The sequence below is a fragment of the Maniola jurtina genome, chromosome 13, assembly GCF_905333055.1.
Source record: "Maniola jurtina chromosome 13, ilManJurt1.1, whole genome shotgun sequence".
In the NCBI taxonomy this organism is placed as follows: Eukaryota; Metazoa; Arthropoda; class Insecta; order Lepidoptera; family Nymphalidae; genus Maniola; species Maniola jurtina.
In genome coordinates, this window is record NC_060041.1 from 12,619,665 (window position 1) to 12,639,440 (window position 19,776).

Below are 19,776 nucleotides of genomic sequence, written 5' to 3' on the forward strand. Positions count from 1 at the left end.
GTATTACGCGATATGAATTTTTACGCATTTTTTCCGGCACCATCTTGAAAACGGCCAAGTGTGAGTAAGACTCGCGCAATGAACCGGGTTCCGTACTCAGGTATTTTTGCCTACAAGACGCTCAATGGAGTCACATGGGTTCAAGGGTAATGAACAGCTCTTTATAATTCATCCAAGTTTCGCGAAATATTGGAATTACAAACGACCGCTTCAAGAGAACTCGGCTTTTTTCTTGATAACTTCGTCTTCAACTTTCATGGCGAATAATATTGTTCAGAAGTTTTATTAAAATTCCGAATTAAGTAAGTTCGTATTTTCTATCTAGATAGGTACCTACTTGGGTACTTACTTAATCAGCGGTTTCGTAAGACTTCTTGGCTTGTTAGTTGTTATAAGCAATCAATTCAACTTAACTTTTTTGATTTATTCCTGAAACAAGATGTAGGGACCTACCCACTCTTATCAATACCCATATTAGGCACTAGCTGATGCCAGCGACTTCATTCGCGTGGATATAGGTTTTTTATAAAATTCCCATTGGTACTCTTTAATTTTCCGGCATAAAAATTAGTAAATGTGTTAATCCAGGGTATACTCTATCTACATTCTAAACAGTCAAATCCGTCCAGTAGTTTTTGCGTGAAAGAGTAACAAACATACACACAAACTTTCGCCTTTTAATTAGTGTCATAAATGCGAAGTGTTTGTTGGTTTATACTTTAATCATGCTACAACGGAGCAACGCGGACGTGATTTTTTACATGGATACCTATACTTATACTTAAGTACAAGATTTACTTAAGTACCTACAAGACTTAGTTACGATATAGTTAGACATGGCGATTGTAGGCTACTTTTTATGCCCGAAAGTCAGAGATCTCATGAGATTTCCCTCGTACGACCAGCTATGTTAATAATTTGTCAAGCTCGCTGTGAGCCAGCTTTTTTTTAAATATTATAACTATCACCTTTAAGAGGGGTCTCTCCATCACTCGCTTCATACAAACGTAGTTCCAATTTCATTTGAATATTAAGCAACCAACCATCAACCAAAAGCAAAAGTTAAAATATTCGGTTTCAAAGTTACGCTTTCTTAAAAATTTACATACAAATCTTTGAGCCCCTGTAATTTTAAAACTACATATTTTTAGAAAAATCTAAAACACCACAGACACAGATATTCGTTTCTAGAATATGTCTGCCAAATTTCATGAACTTTAGTTGCTTAATATTCAAATGAAATTGGATCTACGATTGTATGAAGCGAATGACGGAGAGAACCCTGTTAAAATATTTTACGTAGAAATTAGAATCTATCAACTTAAGATTTTGGTTACTGTTGCAGGGCTGGTGAAACTGGGCGTGCATTGCGTGACGGGGAAGAAGGTGGCTATCAAGATCATCAATCGAGAAAAGCTCAGCGAATCGGTGCTTATGAAGGTGAGATAAATCACACTAATATTATAAAGGCGAAAGTTTGTATGTGTGTGTGTGTGTGTGTGTATGTTTGTTACTCTTTCACGCAATAACTACTGAATGGATTTGGCTGAAATTTGGAATGGAGATAGATAATATCCTGGATTAGCACATAAGCTACTTTTTATCCCGGAAAATCAAATAGTTCCTACGGGATTTCAAAAAACCGAAATCCACGCGGGCGAAGCCGCGGGCATCTTCTAGTCATTGATAAGACCCGCTGGTAATATCCGTCCTCATTCTGACTTCGTCTGTGTTGGTGTTAGCTGGCGGGCGTGCTCTGCCTTTTTGGAGTATTTTTTTTTTGTTAAAACTGACTGGAAAGCGCTCTAAGGGGGTGCCGTGCGTATGTCGGCGAGCGCCGGCACAGACGGGGTTCATACTTTGTATAGTTTAACTATAACTTGTTATACCTAAATAACTACAAACTTGACATTGGCTAATCTTTGCAAAGCCAGACGAGAGAAAAAAAAAATCCGTCCTACCGTCGTCCTACCATGGTCCTACCTATCTGTTAGGTACTGTAAAAACTCAAACTACGGTTCATCCTAGGATTCCCTCAATAAAACCAATGATTTACCATGTTTTAATGGTTAAAGTCTGAACTATTCTATGACAATAAGCGTTAATCTCGGAATTTACCAACTTTAATTCAATAAAACCTAGGTTTTATCAGATATTATGTATACAAGATGTTTGGTAATTAGTATATAATGACGACACGTACCCATGCTACTTTGATCTGATAAATACAATGCTGAAGTAAAATGACGAAATATAATTATAAAAATTTCCATACAAAATTTTAATTTTTTTTTACGACCAAGTTTTCATGGCCCTAATGTGCCTCACTGGCCTCGGCCTATCTAAAGATGGCTAACGATCTCAGTGAGTTAGGGCACGTTAGGGTCATGAAAACTTTGACATATTTTTTTTTTTAAATTTTGTATGGAAATTTTTACAATTTTATTTCGTCATTATACTTCAGCATTGTGTTTATCAGATCAAAGTAGCATGGGTAGGTGTCGTCATTATATAATTACCAAGCACCCTGTATAAGATATGCAAATAAATCCGAATGCCTAGATTATCTACCTATCTAATAACAAAAAAAAAATTAAAATAAATTAAGAATTGTAACATTCTAGTGTTACTTACTATTTCTTATTGGTAAATCCTAGGGTTTACTGCAAAATCGCAGGATAACAATAGCATGTGAGCATGCTTATTTACCTATCTAGATAGGACATGATATTTTGATATGCTTGGCACGGATGATCGACTTGTTATTGAAGTAGTACCTATGGCATCAATATGGATAAAAGTAATCAAACTAGACTATGCCGCATCCATGCCCCATCGCAAATGATTGAAAACAACACGCCAAGTGCCACATACAGGGTGTAACCAGAACACTAGCAAAAACTTAGCGTCTAACTTAAACTTAGCGTCTAACTAAAACTACTACTAACTTACTATCTAAATACAATCCAGTGGCAATAACCTTAATATATAAATTGCCTTTTTTTAGTTTTAGAGATTTAGTATTTTTCAAACCCGCAATGTATACCGTATTCGAGTCAATGCCGCGTCGTAGGTGGAGTGGCCTACTTGCGCAACGTTCGTTGACCTCTAGCGTCGTCGATCAGATGTTTTATTTGGAATAGATTGAACTTTTAAAAATACAGGATTTTTTTATTAATTTTTTTGCGTTTTTACGGAGGGTCCGTACCTCAAAAAGGAAAACGGAACCCTTATAGGATCACTTTGTTGTCTGTCTGTCCGTCCGTCGTGTCTGTCAAGAAAACCTATAAGGTAATTCCCGTTGACCTAGAATCACGATATTTGGTTGATAGGTGGGTCTTATAGCACAAGTACAGAAATAAATCCGAAATAAATCACATACAGATGGCGCTGTTGTCATAACTTGCTGTGTTGCTCATAAAATTATTATTAAAATATCTTGTACGATGGTACGGAACCCTTCGTAATATTCGAGGCCAACTCGCACTTGACCGGTTTTTATTTGTGTATCTTATCGTAATCATCAGTATACTAAATAACCTGTCTTCGTTTTTGCCAGCGTTTTGGTTACATCCTGTATACGGCACAGCATGCCAAGTGATACGGCTGGCACGAGGCAGGCTATAAGGTTTGCCTATTCACCAGAAATGAACGGGGGGGTAGTTATGAACTAAGGACCAGTAGGCACAGGCGTAGCGTGGACTAGTATAGACATGAGCGACGTCACATTAGCGAGGCCCCTTTATGCCCTCAAGATGTACCCAATAGATGCATCCCGAAAAAATTCTTTGACACGACGTCGACATAGTAACTCATAGTGAAGTAATATAAATAACTAGGTACGCGATGGGAGAATATTGAAAAGCATATAGATTTGAAAGAGGTTTTATTTTGTAACTTATCTAGTTAGGTGTTTTTTTACAAAAGTAATGTTCTTCAGCTTTTTGTTTTATTGAAATTTTCTAGTAAAGATTTGCAATTTGCAATTGGACCAGACCAGGACAGGCCCTACTGCATACTGTTTCATAAGTAGTTTTTAATCATTTTTTTTCTGCGTATTGACTCAAACCTAGATTAGATAGAGCATTAGATAGAGGCCCCTTTAAGTGCGAGGGCCCAATTTGCCCTCACCTAGAGCTACGCCACTGCTAGTAGGCAATATTATAGCAAAGAATGTATATGAAATACACCAATAGTGTCGCTTAATTTTCACAGTTCATTGAATCCCTTTCCAATAGAGCAAGGATGAACGAAGCTTTGAAATTGAAGGAATCCTTTTGTTCAATAGTGCGCGCAAAACAAGGTAGGTATAAGTACTTAGGACCTAGTTCAATCTGTAGTTCACGAAGCGATCTGAAGCGTAGGTATGATTGGGCACTGTACAGTAATTTTAAAAAACCGGCCAAGTGCGAGTCAGACTCGCGCACTGAGGGTTCCGTATTCGGGTATTTTTCCAACATTTTGCACGATAAAAAATAAACAAAAATCTGTTTTAGGATGTACAGGTTAAGACTTTTCATATGATACCCCACTTGGTATAGCTATCTTAATTTGAAAATTGAAACACATTTTTTTTAATGATGTAACCACAAATTCGCGGTTTTCAGATTTATTCCTCTACTTGTGCTATAAGAGCTACCTACCTACCAAATTTCATGATTTTAGGTCAATGGGAAGTACCCTATAGGTTTCTTGTCAGACACGACGGACAGACAGACAGACAGACAAAGTGATCCTATAAGGGTTCCGTTTTTCCCTTTGAGGTACGGAACCCTAACAAGACTACGGTACGGTCGGTTACTCCGCTTCTCCTTCATAGGTCTCTCATCATTTCTGGTTTGATCACCTAGAGACACTCCAAGCATAGCTCTCAACATCTCCCACTGAGCAAGAAACAGTTAAAAATTATTTTGCTATAATCCGCCAACAGAAAAAATCTGTATGGTCAAACATGCAGTTACAAGCTAAGCACCGCTTACCTCCCCAACCAAGCAATAAAGCCAAGTTCCCAAGCAAGTACTGCCACCACCATTCACATGCAACACCACACAAGACTTTTCCACTACTCTCGACGCACGTTTTGCCCCGACACCGGAGCATCCTCAGGAGATTTCGACTTTACAATGCTGTATTGTCAAGTACCTTGGCAATACAGCAGTGAATGGTGGTGGCAGTGCTTGCTTGGGAACTTGGCTTTATTGCTTGGTTGGGGAGGTAAGCGGTGCTTAGCTTGTAACTGCATGTTTGACCATACAGATTTTTTCTGTTGGCGGATTATAGCAAAATAATTTTTAACTGTTTCTTGCTAAACATGAACTTCCGCAAAGTAACGCCTGATTCTATCCAATATCTCCCACTGAGTAACTCTGAGGTTTTTTTTATTTGAATTTCAGGTGGAGCGAGAAATAGCCATAATGAAACTAATAGAACACCCGCACGTGCTAGGCTTGTCGGACGTATACGAGAACAAAAAATATCTGTAAGTATATTCATCACCGTTTAAGCAAGCGTAGTGTGGGACGCCCTCCAGCACGATGCCGATGGACAGGCGATATAAAGCGGCTGGCGGGAAGTGGCTGGATGAGGAAGGCTGAGGACCGGGAGTGGTGGAACCTATGTCCAACAGTGGACATCCACAGGCTGATGATGATGATGATGATAGTATTCATCACCTCCACGCCAGAGTTACTTACCTACTTGTTTAGTATTCCTACTGATACCTATTGGTAGGAACAATTTTTGTTACTTTCGAATGAGACCTCGCATTCTATGAGTTCGAAGTAGGTACCTAGGCTCGAATCGAACCTATTCCTATTTAGCAACCGCCGAGTTTCTTGCTGGTTCTTCTCGGTAGGAACGGCATTCCGAATCAGTGGTAGATTATTTTGACGATTCAAAAGCACTTGTAAAAGTTTAATTGAATAAAAATATTATTTTTTTGTTTTTTTTTTGAATTCGTATTAGCTTCGTCTATCAATAGAACTGTAAAAGTTTGACAAAAAGTTTTTGCTGAGAAAATTTGGCAGGCGCTCTTTATCTCTGTTTCACGGCGCGCTCGCACTTATTTTTTTCTATGTTAATACTTACTTATTTTTATTTCTGTTTGACTAAAGTTATTTGTAAAATGGAAATCAGTACTAACTATGCATTCAGAATTTATGAGACACGGACGGACAGATTGCTAAGTAGACCTCGCTTCGCTCAACGAGTCATGAGTACCTAGTTCTTTTAGTCAGTAGGGGTAGGTACACCCCTAGGGTGCCCTAGGCCCCTGACAATTATTATTGGTTACTTTATAAAACAAAAATTGGTACAAAATATGCCATCGAAATTATCACATTCCCCACCTTTTTACTACCTCATAGGTAGATAAGTACCTACCTACCTATCTACTTATATTATGACGTAGTCTAATAACAATAATTTAAGTATACATTTGGGATGAACATTTGGATCACATTCAGCAGATGCTACAGAGTATTTATAGGTATCTATAAACTATCAACCTCGTTGTATTCGCAATTAACTTTTCTAATTACCTACGTCTTACCGAGTAATCCTATTAACTTCGTTCTCCGGAGACAATATGGAAGACTAGACATTTTAATAAGTTATAAGACAATATTTCCTACCAGCACACTTATAAAATTGTACTCGTTTCCATTCCAAGGTATTTAGTTCTGGAACACGTAAGCGGAGGCGAACTCTTCGACTATTTAGTGAAGAAGGGGCGGCTCACTCCGAAGGAAGCGAGGAGATTCTTCAGGCAAATCATATCGGCACTGGACTTCTGCCACAGTCACTCCATATGGTAAGAGTTCAGTAGAGCTTCGTCTGTGTTCGCGTTTGCTCTGCCTTTTTGGAGTGTTTTTTTTTTGTTGTTAAAAGTGGCCGGGTTTTGTGTTTTTCTGGTGTTTTTGGTGGTGGAACTGACTGGGAAGCGCTCTAAAGGGGTGCCGCGTGTGTGTCGGCGGGCGCCGGCAGACGAAGTCCATACTTATATAGTTTCCCTAACTTGTAAATAACTGCAAACTTGACATTGGCTAATCTTTGTAAAGCCAGACGAGAGAGAAAAAAAAAAGAGTTCAGCAGCAGGTCGTTTCCCGAAAACCTGCATCAATCATTATTACAATTGCAATTGTTGTGATTGGCTGAATTTATGGTATTCTTGTTGCAACAATGCATTGTAGCCAATAGTGAGCGAGCGTCAACTAATCAGAGGTGATTGCGATCGTGACATTTTACCTGTCATTCTCCCACAATCCAGCACTTGGTCTCTATCTCGTTGATCTAGGAGCTAGTAGCTTCTTGCCCATGAGTTTTCTGTCAAGAAATCCATACTTTAATATTATAAATACGAAAGTGTGTCTGTCTGTCTGACTGCTACGCTTTCACGGCTCAACCACTGGACCGATTTTAATGAAATTTTATACAGACTTAGGATATATTCCGAGGAAGGACATAGGCTACTTTTATCCCGGAAAAACAAACAGTTCCCGTGGGATTCCTAAATACTCATCCGCTTCATCGATTTGTATGAAAGGTACCGAGGTAGCTTGCATCCCTGTAATTGACATAGACAACTTTTAATCCCGGAAAATCAAATAGTTCCACAAGATCTTTAAAAATCTAAATCCACGGGACAAAGTCGCGGGCATCCTCTAGTAGTATTATAGGTAAATTATGCGAAAGTGTGTCAGTCTGTCTGCTACCTTTTCACTGCCCAACAGTCTAACCGATTCTGACGAAATTTGTTGTAGATAGAGTTAGCTTATATCCCGGGGATGGACATAGGCTACTTTTTAAATCAAACGATTAAAGATGAAGTCGCGGGCATCCTCTAGTTCTTGATAAAAGTCGGTCAAGATTGCTAATTCGATTTGTCTTTTGCAGCCACCGCGATCTAAAACCCGAAAACTTGCTGCTAGACGAACGGAATAACATCAAAATAGCAGACTTCGGCATGGCCTCGCTGCAGCCCGCTGGCTCTATGCTGGAGACGTCCTGTGGGAGCCCGCACTACGCCTGCCCAGAAGTTATACGGGTAATGTTCCGTTTAAGATATTACTCACTGGTTATCCGATTGATCGCAATTTTTTACACTGGGCTGATTTTTAACCCCCGACCCAAAAAGAGGGGTGTTATAAGTTTGACGTGTGTATCTGTCTGTGGCATCGTAGCTCCTAAACTAATGAACCGATTTTAATTTAGTTTTTTTTGTTTGAAAGGTAGCTTGATCGAGAGTGTTCTTAGCTCTCTAATCGAAGAAAATCGGTTCAGCCATTTGAAAGTTATCAGCTCTTTTCTAGTTACTGTAACCTTCACTTTTTGGGTGTGTTATAAATTTTTGGTAACACTTGTTCCAATCTTATTTACAATTTTAAGTCAATAGGAATAAAAATAAAACATTTTTATATACCAGAAAGGTATTTAATACACTTCCAAAACTAATCAAAGTTACAAAGCACAAGAAAATAAAAAGTACTTAAACAAAAAATCGACATTATTTTATTTATACACATACAAGGTAAAGTTAAACATAGTTAAATCAACTGCCTACATTATTTAAGTACCATTTTTATTAAATAACTAAATAATATGAACTTAAATAAACGTTAACTAATATTTATTACAGAAGAAGCTGTGTAAAACATTTGTACTTTTGAGATTCGGTTTTGTATTACATAATAAAATGTTTAATATTTTACGTTAACATAAAATATTAATATAATATAGGTAACAGTTAATATACATAGGCATATAATATTAGTATTAGTACCCAAAAAATATTATCGAAAGATATTATTGCGTTAAGAGAGAGAAATTATCGTTTTAAAAACCTTTTTACACCTACTTTTATGGGTGTCATTAAGTACCTACACCATTTTACAAAAGAACGTAAAAAAAAACTTTAATTTCTAGATAAAATCACAGACGATTAGTATTATTGAAAAGAGTAGGTATCATACTTAATACAAAATATTGAGCTTTAAGCTTTAACTATCAATTTGTTAGTTTTTAGAATTTGAGCAACTTCGGAAAGGAAATTAATTAAAAAAATATACGAAATCTAATCTAACGTAAATGCCATTCTATTTTATAAATCTTCACTATTTACTGCATACTTTATCATAGTTTTTAAGTAAATAAATATTGTAATAACACCATATAAAGTTATTTTATTTTTATTTACTATGGTTAATTTAAAATTACTTTGTTGAATCAATAGCACGATATAGGTACTAGGTATATATAGTTTTAAAACAAAGAATGTACTATCGGTTTGTCCTGTTTTTTCAAACTTGAAGGCGGCAACCCTTGTTATAATACATGTTCAAAGTTAAATAACATTTTTTACATAACTAAATGTTATAATATGTTTCAGTGTTGAACAAAGTGGATGTGTTATATAACAATTTTTTTATAACATTATATAGTACTAATCTATAGGTAGGTATATAATTAACAGCTTTGTTTATGAGGTATATTATTAGTAATTAATAAGTAAGTATTACGTCACAGCTTATGATAAAATAATACTAAGTAATTTGTATGGCAAAATACTCAAGAAACATGGACCTCTGATCTAACGGTTAAACTACAAAATGTCATCGGAAGGGTCTTGACCAATTTAAATTGAAAAGATGTTAACAAGTTAAATACAGGATGCCCAAATATCCGTTTCCGTCGCTAGACGAGTCGAAAACTTGACGATAATTTGAAGTAACAAGTTGGTGAGAACTTCATAATAAAAACTATTCTTTAGGCCAATTACTGGAATATCTCAAGAGATTCTTAATTAAATTACAGGTTTTTAGGGTTCCGTGACCGAAGGATGCCAACAGGACTCTATTATTACTAGGCCTCCGCTGTCCGTCCATCCGTCCGTCCGTCTGTCAGCGGACTGTATCTCGTGACCCGCAATAGGCAGAGTTGAAATTTTCACAGAGTCTGTCTGTTCTGTCTGTCTGTCTGTTCTGTCTGTGTGTCTGTCAGTTACCTTTTCACAACCTAAACATTTAACCGATTTCGAGCCTTAGTACGGAGATAGCTTGCATCTCGCAGCCTCACAGAGATATAGTTATTAGTTACCTACAACTTTTTATTTCCGAAAATCAAGAAAGGAAGAGGTTTTAAAAAAACCTAAATACACGCGGATGAATAAAAAAAGCTAAATATTAATCTTGTATTACATTCGCTTATATGCATAAAATAATGCAAAAACACGTGAAAAATATTTTAACTTATTCAGGGTTCAATATATAATATATAACTGGTTGAATTTTAATAGGTAAGTAGCCCAAAAAAATTTCCTTTACAAAATTAGACACCTAACAGGCTATTCGAGCCAATCTGAACAGTGATTGTCAGGATAACATAAATATCATGTAATAAGATTTCAGAAAAGTTGTAATCATATTTGCAAAATTAATATGTAAGTATAGTAAAAGTAAATATGGTTACATCAAAATCGGTCTATTCATTTATTACTTAAGAAGTTCTGTAGAAGTTAAATAAGTTTTAATAGTAACTTACGCAAAAGAGTACAAGTATGGCATGTTACTAGAAATTCTCATTTCGTGTGAAGAGCCTCCCTCTTGCGTCTTGGCGTCTAAAAATAAGAAAAAAACTTCTTTAATAATAAATGAATAGCGATTTATTACTTACTCAAATTTTTAAAAAAACCTGATACGCGGGACTTCAATTACTTTTATACATTGCATAATATTGTATCTCAAATCTTTGAAAAGAGCAACCGCCGAGTTTCTTGCTGGTTCTTCTCAGTAGGAAAGGCATTCTGAACCAGTGGTAGATGCTTTTGACGATTCAAAAGTACTTGTAAAAGTCTAATTGAATAAAAATATTTTGAATTTGAATTTGACAAAACAAAGCAGAAAGCGGAAATGCAACCAGTATTCTTGGCACCATTCCACTCGGCATAATTTGTACAATAATAAAATTAGATAAGGTTTAAGTTTTATTGAAACATTTTCAAATTCAGAGTCAGAAGGGTTCGTATAACATCCGCAAGAAGTGAAGCTTTTCCATGAATCTATAGGCACCCACTAATATTATAAATGCGAAAGTGTATCTGTCTATTTGTTTACTTTTCACGCTTCAAGAGATAGCTTTCATCCCGGAATGGTAATAGGCTAGGTACTGTTTATCTGAGAAAATCGAAGAGTTCCATGTTTCATGAGAAGCCCATCCATTCCATGGGAAGGGCTCATCAGAGTTCCATGGGAAGGCCAACCGATAAACCGATTTTGACAAAATTTAGAACAAAGATTCGTGGGGATTACCTAGCTGTAAAGTATGAAAGCTTGTTATCTGTTTTGCTCACACACATGGGCAATAATACACTGAAAGAAATCTCCTGAAGTATGGTTCGATCTTCATGTGGTCCTTTTCAAAAGGTAGAACTTTCCACATTTTGGTAGTAGTTTGATAGGCAGCTGGTAAAGTTCTCCATTTTATAAAAGGACAACATCAAGTATGTATAATTGTATTAAGGCCAGGCACAAAATATCTAGACTAAACAATATTCTAAAAACTAGCATTTCCTTTAAATATTATGCACGCTTTTTACCATTGGATAACATACAATGTTTAAGTATGATATTCTGTAATTCTCAAAGATAAGGAAAATACATTTTAATCATCATCAACTTTTTGTTTCTTACTTGTATTTGATGGAGTTTGTGGTGGGGAGCAGCCGGTGTCGCGTCGTTTCCCAGAGTGCCTCGCACAAGTATTGGATGTTCTCCGGGACGAATTGTGGTCTCTTGTCGGAGAGAACTGCTTCAACATCTCCACATCATTGAATATAACCTGAGCACCTCCACCGCAGGTTGGGACTATATCCCCTTTATGCACTGTAGTTTCCAACTCTCCATCCGTGTCTTGTTGTTGGGTAACGAGACAGTATTTCGATTTTTTAGAGTTGACTATGTCCTTGACATTGGTGAGCTTGTTGACGAATTTGCTGTTGGCTATGTTTGGTTTCATGACAGTGCCCATTGGGACGATATTGCTTGGGGCATGTTCCACCCATACTTTGCCGTCAGCTGAAAGAGATCGTTTATGGCGAGGGTTGGCTACGGCTACGCCACGACGCGACGTCGCTGGCGTACCACGGGATTCTCTTGTCTGTGGTACGGAACTGAAAGGGGTTAAAAGATGCGCAGGCAATGCTCTAGGGGTGGAGCCGGGTGTAAAATCACGTACGGTCTGAGCTGCTGTCTCACTCTTCTTTATATCATTATCACCTTTACCACCATTCAAAGCCTGTGCAATGATTCTCAAACGATTTTCTTTCTCTTCAATCTCAGTTTGTAGATGTTGGTTTTCCGAATTGATTTCTTTCGCTTTCTCATGTTCTGCTGCAATTTTGTGATGGTATTTCCTTTCTAGAATCTTCTTTTGCTTCTCCTTGTCTAATTTGTTCTGGCTGAGAAGCAATTCCTTTTCTTGCAAATCTCGTTTGAGAGCGGATGTGTACTCGGTCATTTCGGTTAACTTTCTTTGATAGGAAAGAGAGGCATTTTCTGTCGTTGTAATGCGTTCTTCTAAAGCTTTTATGCGACGGTTAGCACTGGCTAATTGACCTCGTAAGGAGACATTCTCGCTTTTGACATCCATAGACTCCTTTTCCATATCCAGTAACATAGATCTGAGCTTTTCGTCTTTTAAGGCTTTGCTTCTTTTCAGTGTTTCTCTACGACTTATCCGCATTTCCAAATGTGCTATTAATTCCTTGATTATGTGAGAAGCCTGTGGGCTTTTCAACTCTAGGCTAGGGAAGTCAGGCCCCAGGCTATACACAAGGCCTAAGTCCATTTCTAGATCTTTAGCTTCAGGGCGATTTATATTGTCTCTAGCAGCCGTAAACAGTCTATTAGCTTTACGACGACCTGACATTAAGCCTAATGAAGAAACAGGGTTATTGATTTGAGCCTTTGTAACCTCTACTTCAGATGCCATCTCAGCAAATCTCATAACTTGGATTGTCTCATCGTAGTCTTCTGCCCTTGGATTAGCACACACAACCATACGGACCTGGCCGTGGCCTTCAAAGTAATTTTTAAACAAATGAGTGATTTTAGACTCTCTATATGGCACCATGTTCTTAGTACCATTGATTTGGTTATCACGTAGAACTTCCAGGCAAGATCTTAGTGTCATCAATGACTTGTTAATGTTTCCGGCTTCTCTTAATCTCTGTCCAGTATTTTTAGTTCTATTTGTTCGTTCACTTCCAGCTAAGTCAACAAGACTGAGCTGGCTAATAGTGAGGAATTCCTTGTTCTGTATCACAGCTTCTCCCATCTCATCCACCGGTGCCTGAACCAGCCTGATTGTGAAAACAGAATGGCTTCTACTGGATTCTGCATTAAGAGTTGTGTGAGCCATTCTTTTCCTTTTTAAACCCAAATAAAATGCATCAAATGCTTCCTCAGCTGATTTTATCTCTATTTCTGTAACTCCATGCACATACATCTTATTCGCTGCATCTTCTCGTATAAGTTTGACAGGTAAGTTTTTAGATATAGGTGGGGTGTCTTCCAGGAGATCAAAAACACTGTTGTTATAAACTTCAATGTAAGTGACAAACACTGCATATTGATTATCTTCAATAACTCCTTCTACTTTAGTTACCTCTGACTCTGACATGGCCAGATTAGGATTGGAATTGTTTTTTCTGTTACTTTTGAATTTGTGCAGTTCTTGCTGTCTCTCCAGCATAGCCTCGGCCTCATTTTGAACATCGAACATGTTCATTTTGTCTGGTTTAAACACGTACTTGTGCGCTTGAAGTTCGTTAATGGTTTTGAATAAAATATTCAAACATCGTGGCAATATACCACAGTTGTGAGGCTCACCCGTCATTGTGAACGTTTTTCCGCTGCCAGTCACTCCGTAAGCAAATAAAAGGCCATTTTTACCTTTGACGAGTCCTTCGACCAAGGGAAGGGCGACTTTGTCGAAGACTTCTTGTTGGGTCGTCTCTGGCGGGAACACTTCTTTGAAAGTGTATTTCATTGTTTTGGCGCCTTCATTTCTATAACTCACGGCTGTCGCAGGTGGTGACAAGAGGATCGTAGTCGGTGATAATATTTTGATACAAGAAACATCGGTTTCTCTTGGCATGGGTCGCAAACGGCAGTAGACTTGGACGGGGTCTTTTTCACCTTGAAACAAGTTTTGCTTACTTCTAGCCGGTGTCCGCAGCCCGTCGTTCAGTCTTTGTTTCGATTTAGCTGACTTCATTTTTACACAATTTACTATTTAACGATATTAAACACGTAACTTAATCGTAAAAATATCTCAACCCAATCGACCACAATCAGAATCAACTCAACGGTTCCGTAAAATCAAAGATCAAAGCAACGGTCGCTCGTGTCAAAAGTATGTGAAAAGCAAAAGCAGGCAGCCAGTAACCGGAAAATAAAATGTTAATATAGATTTGTTTAGTCTTTGTTTCTCTTCTCTCTCTTTGCAACTGTAACTTGTATAGCGCTATCTCGACTAGCGTAAAAACGGTTGACACTTGGAACAATTTTAAATTGGTCGGGTAACTTGATGTCAAGAAATGGTTTGACATGGTTTGACGTGCATATTGAGTTGCCATACAATATTTCTATTTTCCCACAAAATCATTTTAATATTTATACAGCAATTATATAATAATAATAATACAGTAAATAATCAGAATGTTTCAGGAAAAGTTTTGACTTGTACGCTTTTATTATCCTAGGATTGTTGCCAAATAAACTAGTTACGCAAGGCAGTGAAACGATATAGTCTAAAAGTTATAAGGCTCGAAATATAGGTACACATTTAAACATAATTTGTTCTGACTTTGGGGCGTAAATAAAAAAACACCTAACTACTAGGGATGTGTGGCCTAGTTGTGACAATGTATATTAATTGACTAGCCGATGCCTGTGACTTCGTTTACGTAGATAAAGGTGTTTAAAAATCCCGTAGGAACTCTTTGATTTTCTGAGATAAAAAGAAGCCTATGTGTTAATACAAGCAATAATTATCTATCTCCATTCCTTTCAGCCAAATCCGTTCAGTAGTTTTTGCACAAACAGGAGGGAGTAACAAACATACATAATATGCGCGTTATCTTCTTTGTTTTTAAACTTTGAAAAAGTTTATAATATCATCCAGAATTATTTAAAATAATAAATTACGTAGGTACTTAAAAACACTTGTTACTAAATTATTAAATAAAGATTTACATAATTTTAAATAAAGGTTGATTTGGGGGAAATTTATTACATAGCAACATTGAAAAATAAAGCGTTTAGTTATTTCAATAATAAAATATACCTAGTACAGTAGTTAGCAATATTTAAAATAGTTAAATAATTACATAAAATAAGTAAAACAAATCTTAAGAATACATATCTTATTTTTTAACGAAGTTAAATTTTTTGGTATTATTCTATTGAACAAAACGCTATTTGATAAATATAATATTGTAATTTTCGGACTTCCTTCGTAGTGTCAACTGTCAATCAAAATTCAAAATTCAAATACAAAATGTTGTCAGTTGTTGATCCATAGAATTATTATTACTGATCGCAAATTAAATTATAAATAAACAATGTTTTGTTGTGAATTCCAAGTGAAATGTGATTTTCTTGTTGTGATCTTCAGGGTGAAAAATATGATGGTCGGCGTGCCGATGTGTGGTCGTGCGGAGTTATTCTTTACGCGCTTCTTGTTGGCGCTCTACCTTTCGACGATGATAACTTGAGGCAACTACTCGAAAAGGTACCACTGACAAGTATAATCATACAGAACAACGTTATATATAACAATAATTACTAAATACATACCTACATTACACAAAATATAATCTGATCGAGGCATTCAGTGCGTCTACTGAATGCAAATACAAGCACAGACACACACAGCAATACACACACATAACCTTGTATTTTATTATAATCAATCTTAATTATAAATATTTGTATGGGAAGGCACTGGCCCCTATGCCCTTATGATACAGGCGGTCCTAGTTTAGGGCCCAGGACTCCATGTACCTCACATCTAAAAAAAATTTTCATTAATAAATTTTCATTTCATTTCCTTTTCATTTCATAGTGCAATTTTGATTACTTATATGGCCTCAGCTTCACTGGGATGAAATTTCTGATTAGCCTGGAGTCTGTATAAACAGACTGACGAGGATTTCAAAAGTGTTTTGGATTTTTGTTTCGTCTACTAATTAAAACAATGCGGGGTAGAAAATGGAGCTAAGTACTTATTACAAAATCACAAAAAAAAGATACTTAATTACTTTATTTAATGAATTTAAAGTATTTACTTGAGTACTTAATTGCTATGCTTATATTGAAAACTAAAGTGTAAATATGAAATGTTGCAGGTAAAACGAGGGGTGTTCCATGTGCCTCATTTTGTGCCACCGGATTGCCAGCAGTTGTTACGAGGCATGATTGAAGTTAACCCTGAAAAGAGAATGTCTGTAAGTACTAGTGGTATAAAAAGAAACATATTATAGTAGGAATATATTCCATTTACTTAGAATCTGATATACTTACAAAAATACATATAAATCAAAGCTGTCAACGTTAGTATGTTTAAAGGCAAACTACAATAATAGAGAGCTCTCAGGCATCAGGCATAATGCTTATAAGGACTAATATCCCTAAAACCCTATAAAATAGAACTTATGTCATTGTCATTCTACATTAATACTACTTATATAAAAACCAGCTTCTGCCTACAAGTTTAATGTCATGAATTTAGGTTTTTTTTTAATTCTGTGGAAACCTTGGATTAGGAACACCATTGTTGATGCCTTAGTGAGAGTTACCATAGCTTTTGCCCTGTGAGTTTCTTTTTTAGGGTTCAGTACCCAAAGGGTGCCAATGGTAGCCTATTACTAAGCCTACATTATCCGTCTGTCAGTCTGTGCGTCCGTCTGTCTGTCAGTGGGTTGTATCTCGTGAACCGTACCAAATAGGTAGAGAGTTGAAATTTTCACAGAATATGTATCTCTGTTGCCTCTATAACAACAAATAAAAAAAAACTTTTAAATGATCGCCACGAAAATTAAAAAAAATTAAAAGTGTTATTATTGTACAATGTTACGGAGTTCTTCTGTGTGCACTTGGCTGATTTTTATCAATCATTACAGTTAGCAGAAATCACTCGCCACCCCTGGGTGACCGCGGGTGGTAGAGGGGAGCTTGAGCAGGAACTACCTATGATGGAAGTGGTGCAAACCAGAGTCCTCCCCTCAGCAGAAGCTATCGACCCTGATGTGCTGCAGGCCATATGCAGTCTGGGCTGCTTCAAGCAAAGAGACAAGCTTATACAGGACCTACTGAGTCCACAGTGAGTATTTCCTGTATCTAGAGTAGCTTCATGAGAGATGATACTGGAGTAAGCTGTGATGGAAGTCATATGAACAGTTCTCACCTCAGCAAAAGATCGACCCTGATGTTCTGCAGCCCATATGTAGTCTGGGCTGCTTCAAGCAAAGCAAATGACATTACTACCTGCCAAATTTCATGATTTTAGATGTACAGGAAGTACCCTTTAGGTTTGATTCCCTTAACCAGTCTTCACAGATAAGACAGACAGACAATAGAGTGATCCTATTACGGTGCCTTTTTCTTTGGAAGTACAGAACCCTAATGAGATGACTGTCATTGTTTCCAGTCACAACACAGAAAAAGTAATCTACTTTCTACTACTGGAGCGCAAGAGGCGAAGGCCGGCGCGCGACGACGAGCCGCGCCCGCCTGCGCCCGCGCCGCCCTCCGACCCGCCGCGGAAACGACTCGACACCTGCCGGGTGAGACATACGAACATACTCACAAGCAAACAAAATTACACAGACATACAAATGACTTCACATCTGCCGGGTGAGACACACAGACAACAAATATACAAACATACAAGCAAACAGATATAACAAACATATAAATGATTTCACATCTGCCAGGTGAGACATACAGACTCACAAACATACGAACATACTCACAAGCAAACGAAATTACACGAACATATAAACGACTTCACATCTGCTGGGTGAGACACACAGACATACAAACATAGAAACATACAAGCAAACAAAATTACACGAACATATAAACGACTTCACATCTGCTGGGTGAGACATACAGACTCACAAACACACAAACATACTCACAAGCAAACAGATATGCACAGACATATAAAAGACTTCACATCTGTGGGGTGAGACACTCAGACTCACACACACACAACAGAATCAGCATAATTAGAGAAATACTGTATTTGTCTGCAGGTAAATGGCCAATCAGCGCATTTTGGACAAATAAGCGAAGGGTCACCCATCACTCCGAGACGATCGCAATTCAGGTAAAGAAAATAATAGTATAATTATTTAAAATAAATCATACTAAAAAATGGCATTTTTATCCTAATCGGTCTAGCCATCGATTTTAATTAAAAGCATCAAAATGAAATTATGAAAAATAGATAAATAAAATAAAAAAATAGATAAATAATCATAGAATTATAAAAAATTTCCAAAAAACTGTTTTTAATTATTTTAATAATTGCTTATTGCTAATACTATCTTGTTTATTATATTTTTCACTAGATGATGCCCACGACTTAGTCCGTGTGGATTTAGGTTTGTTAAAAATCCTGTAGGCACTCTTATTATCTAGGATGCAAGCTGCCTCTGTACAAAATTTTATCAAAATCGTATACATTGTTGGGCCGTGAAATGCTAGCAGACAGACACGCTTTCGTATTTATAATATTGGTATGAATATTTTTTCTCGCTTGGGTTAGAATATTGTATGGTAGTAGCGAATGACATAATGAGATAAATGCATTGAGAGCAGGTTTGGTCGTAGCAGGTCCGCTTCGGGGCGACGCAGCGAAGGCCGGAGTTCACCGCAGCTTTCCGCCAGCCCGCCAGGTATGACTCTTTTTACCCGACAGCGGCATAGCCAAAAGGAAGGGTTATGGTTTTAGCAGTCTATGTATGTACATATGCATGTATGTTTGTATCCAAATTCTGTGTGTTCCACCGTAGTGCATAAACTACTGGGCCGATTTTGATGAATGAGGTGTCAATTGAATCGTCGTAAAGGTCCGGGTGACATGAGCTATGTCTTATATACGAAAAAAAAATTGTCTAACGGATGCTACATCAAAAAAAGTTGGGGTCCAAAATTTTCACAGTGACCTATGGACTAAAAACCTCCACTCTTCGCTGTGTCCGCTCACGGCTTCCCGATATTGCACGAGACATTGCGTCAATAAGGCAGCTGTTCAGGCTGTGGTTCTGGTGGAGCGACAAACTCTTCCATTCATCATCTTCTCGCGTTTTTATGATGTGTTTTATAAACTTAGCACTTACTGACTACTCACTTTAGCGGCTAATATGGTTTAAACTTTTCATTAGGTCACACACCGCATCGCGTGTCGTCTCTGGGCGGCACTCCGGCTACCCCTGGATCTCCTTTAGGTAAGCATCATCACTTACCATCAGATGTTAACATTTTTTTAATAAGAATATTAGCCATGCTACTCATGACTAAAGCTCCCCTTTCCCCTCCAACTAAACGTAAAACTTGTGCCAGGAGTGGGTACGAGAATAGAGCAACGGCCCACCCGTTGCTCTATTTTTGCGGTTTGAACCGCCGACCTTTCGGAATGCAGTTCGCTCTTCAACCGTTGAGCTATCGAGGCTCTAAATAATTCACAGATTCTTAAACCGTGCATATTAGT

The 19,776-nt window shown here is 37.4% G+C and overlaps 2 protein-coding genes across 5 annotated transcripts in view; one reads left to right on the forward strand and one right to left on the reverse strand.

Annotated features, from left to right (window-relative positions):
* Positions 1-19,776, forward strand: part of LOC123871356 (serine/threonine-protein kinase BRSK2) — a 40,517-nt gene that overhangs the window by 11,204 nt on the left and 9,537 nt on the right. For 3 of the 4 annotated variants that reach the window (XM_045915114.1, XM_045915118.1, XM_045915115.1), the window contains 11 exons: positions 1,346-1,440; positions 5,394-5,479; positions 6,671-6,811; positions 7,894-8,044; positions 15,673-15,789; positions 16,406-16,504; positions 17,180-17,379; positions 17,707-17,842; positions 18,317-18,390; positions 18,897-18,961; positions 19,451-19,513. In XM_045915114.1, the coding sequence (XP_045771070.1) occupies positions 1,346-1,440; positions 5,394-5,479; positions 6,671-6,811; positions 7,894-8,044; positions 15,673-15,789; positions 16,406-16,504; positions 17,180-17,379; positions 17,707-17,842; positions 18,317-18,390; positions 18,897-18,961; positions 19,451-19,513 (1,227 nt within the window). The remainder of the gene's footprint in view (positions 1-1,345; positions 1,441-5,393; positions 5,480-6,670; positions 6,812-7,893; positions 8,045-15,672; positions 15,790-16,405; positions 16,505-17,179; positions 17,380-17,706; positions 17,843-18,316; positions 18,391-18,896; positions 18,962-19,450; positions 19,514-19,776) is intronic. The other variant, XM_045915116.1, reaches the window with a different exon arrangement.
* Positions 10,137-14,395, reverse strand: LOC123871355 (kinesin-like protein KIF23). The gene is made up of 2 exons (XM_045915113.1): positions 11,685-14,395; positions 10,137-10,612 (listed from the first exon to the last, which is right to left on the reverse strand). The coding sequence occupies exons 1-2, from the start codon at positions 14,269-14,271 to the stop codon at positions 10,533-10,535; spliced, it is 2,667 nt and encodes an 888-aa protein (XP_045771069.1). The 5' UTR covers positions 14,272-14,395; the 3' UTR covers positions 10,137-10,532.

Coding starts and splice junctions, on each gene's coding strand:
- LOC123871355 (XM_045915113.1), bottom strand. CDS start 14,271: ATGAAGTCAGCTAAATCGAAACAAAGACTGAACGACGGGCTGCGGACA. Junction 10,613..11,684: donor ACAAACTCCATCAAATACAA/GTAAGAAACAAA, acceptor TCTTATTTTTAG/ACGCCAAGACGCAAGAGGGA.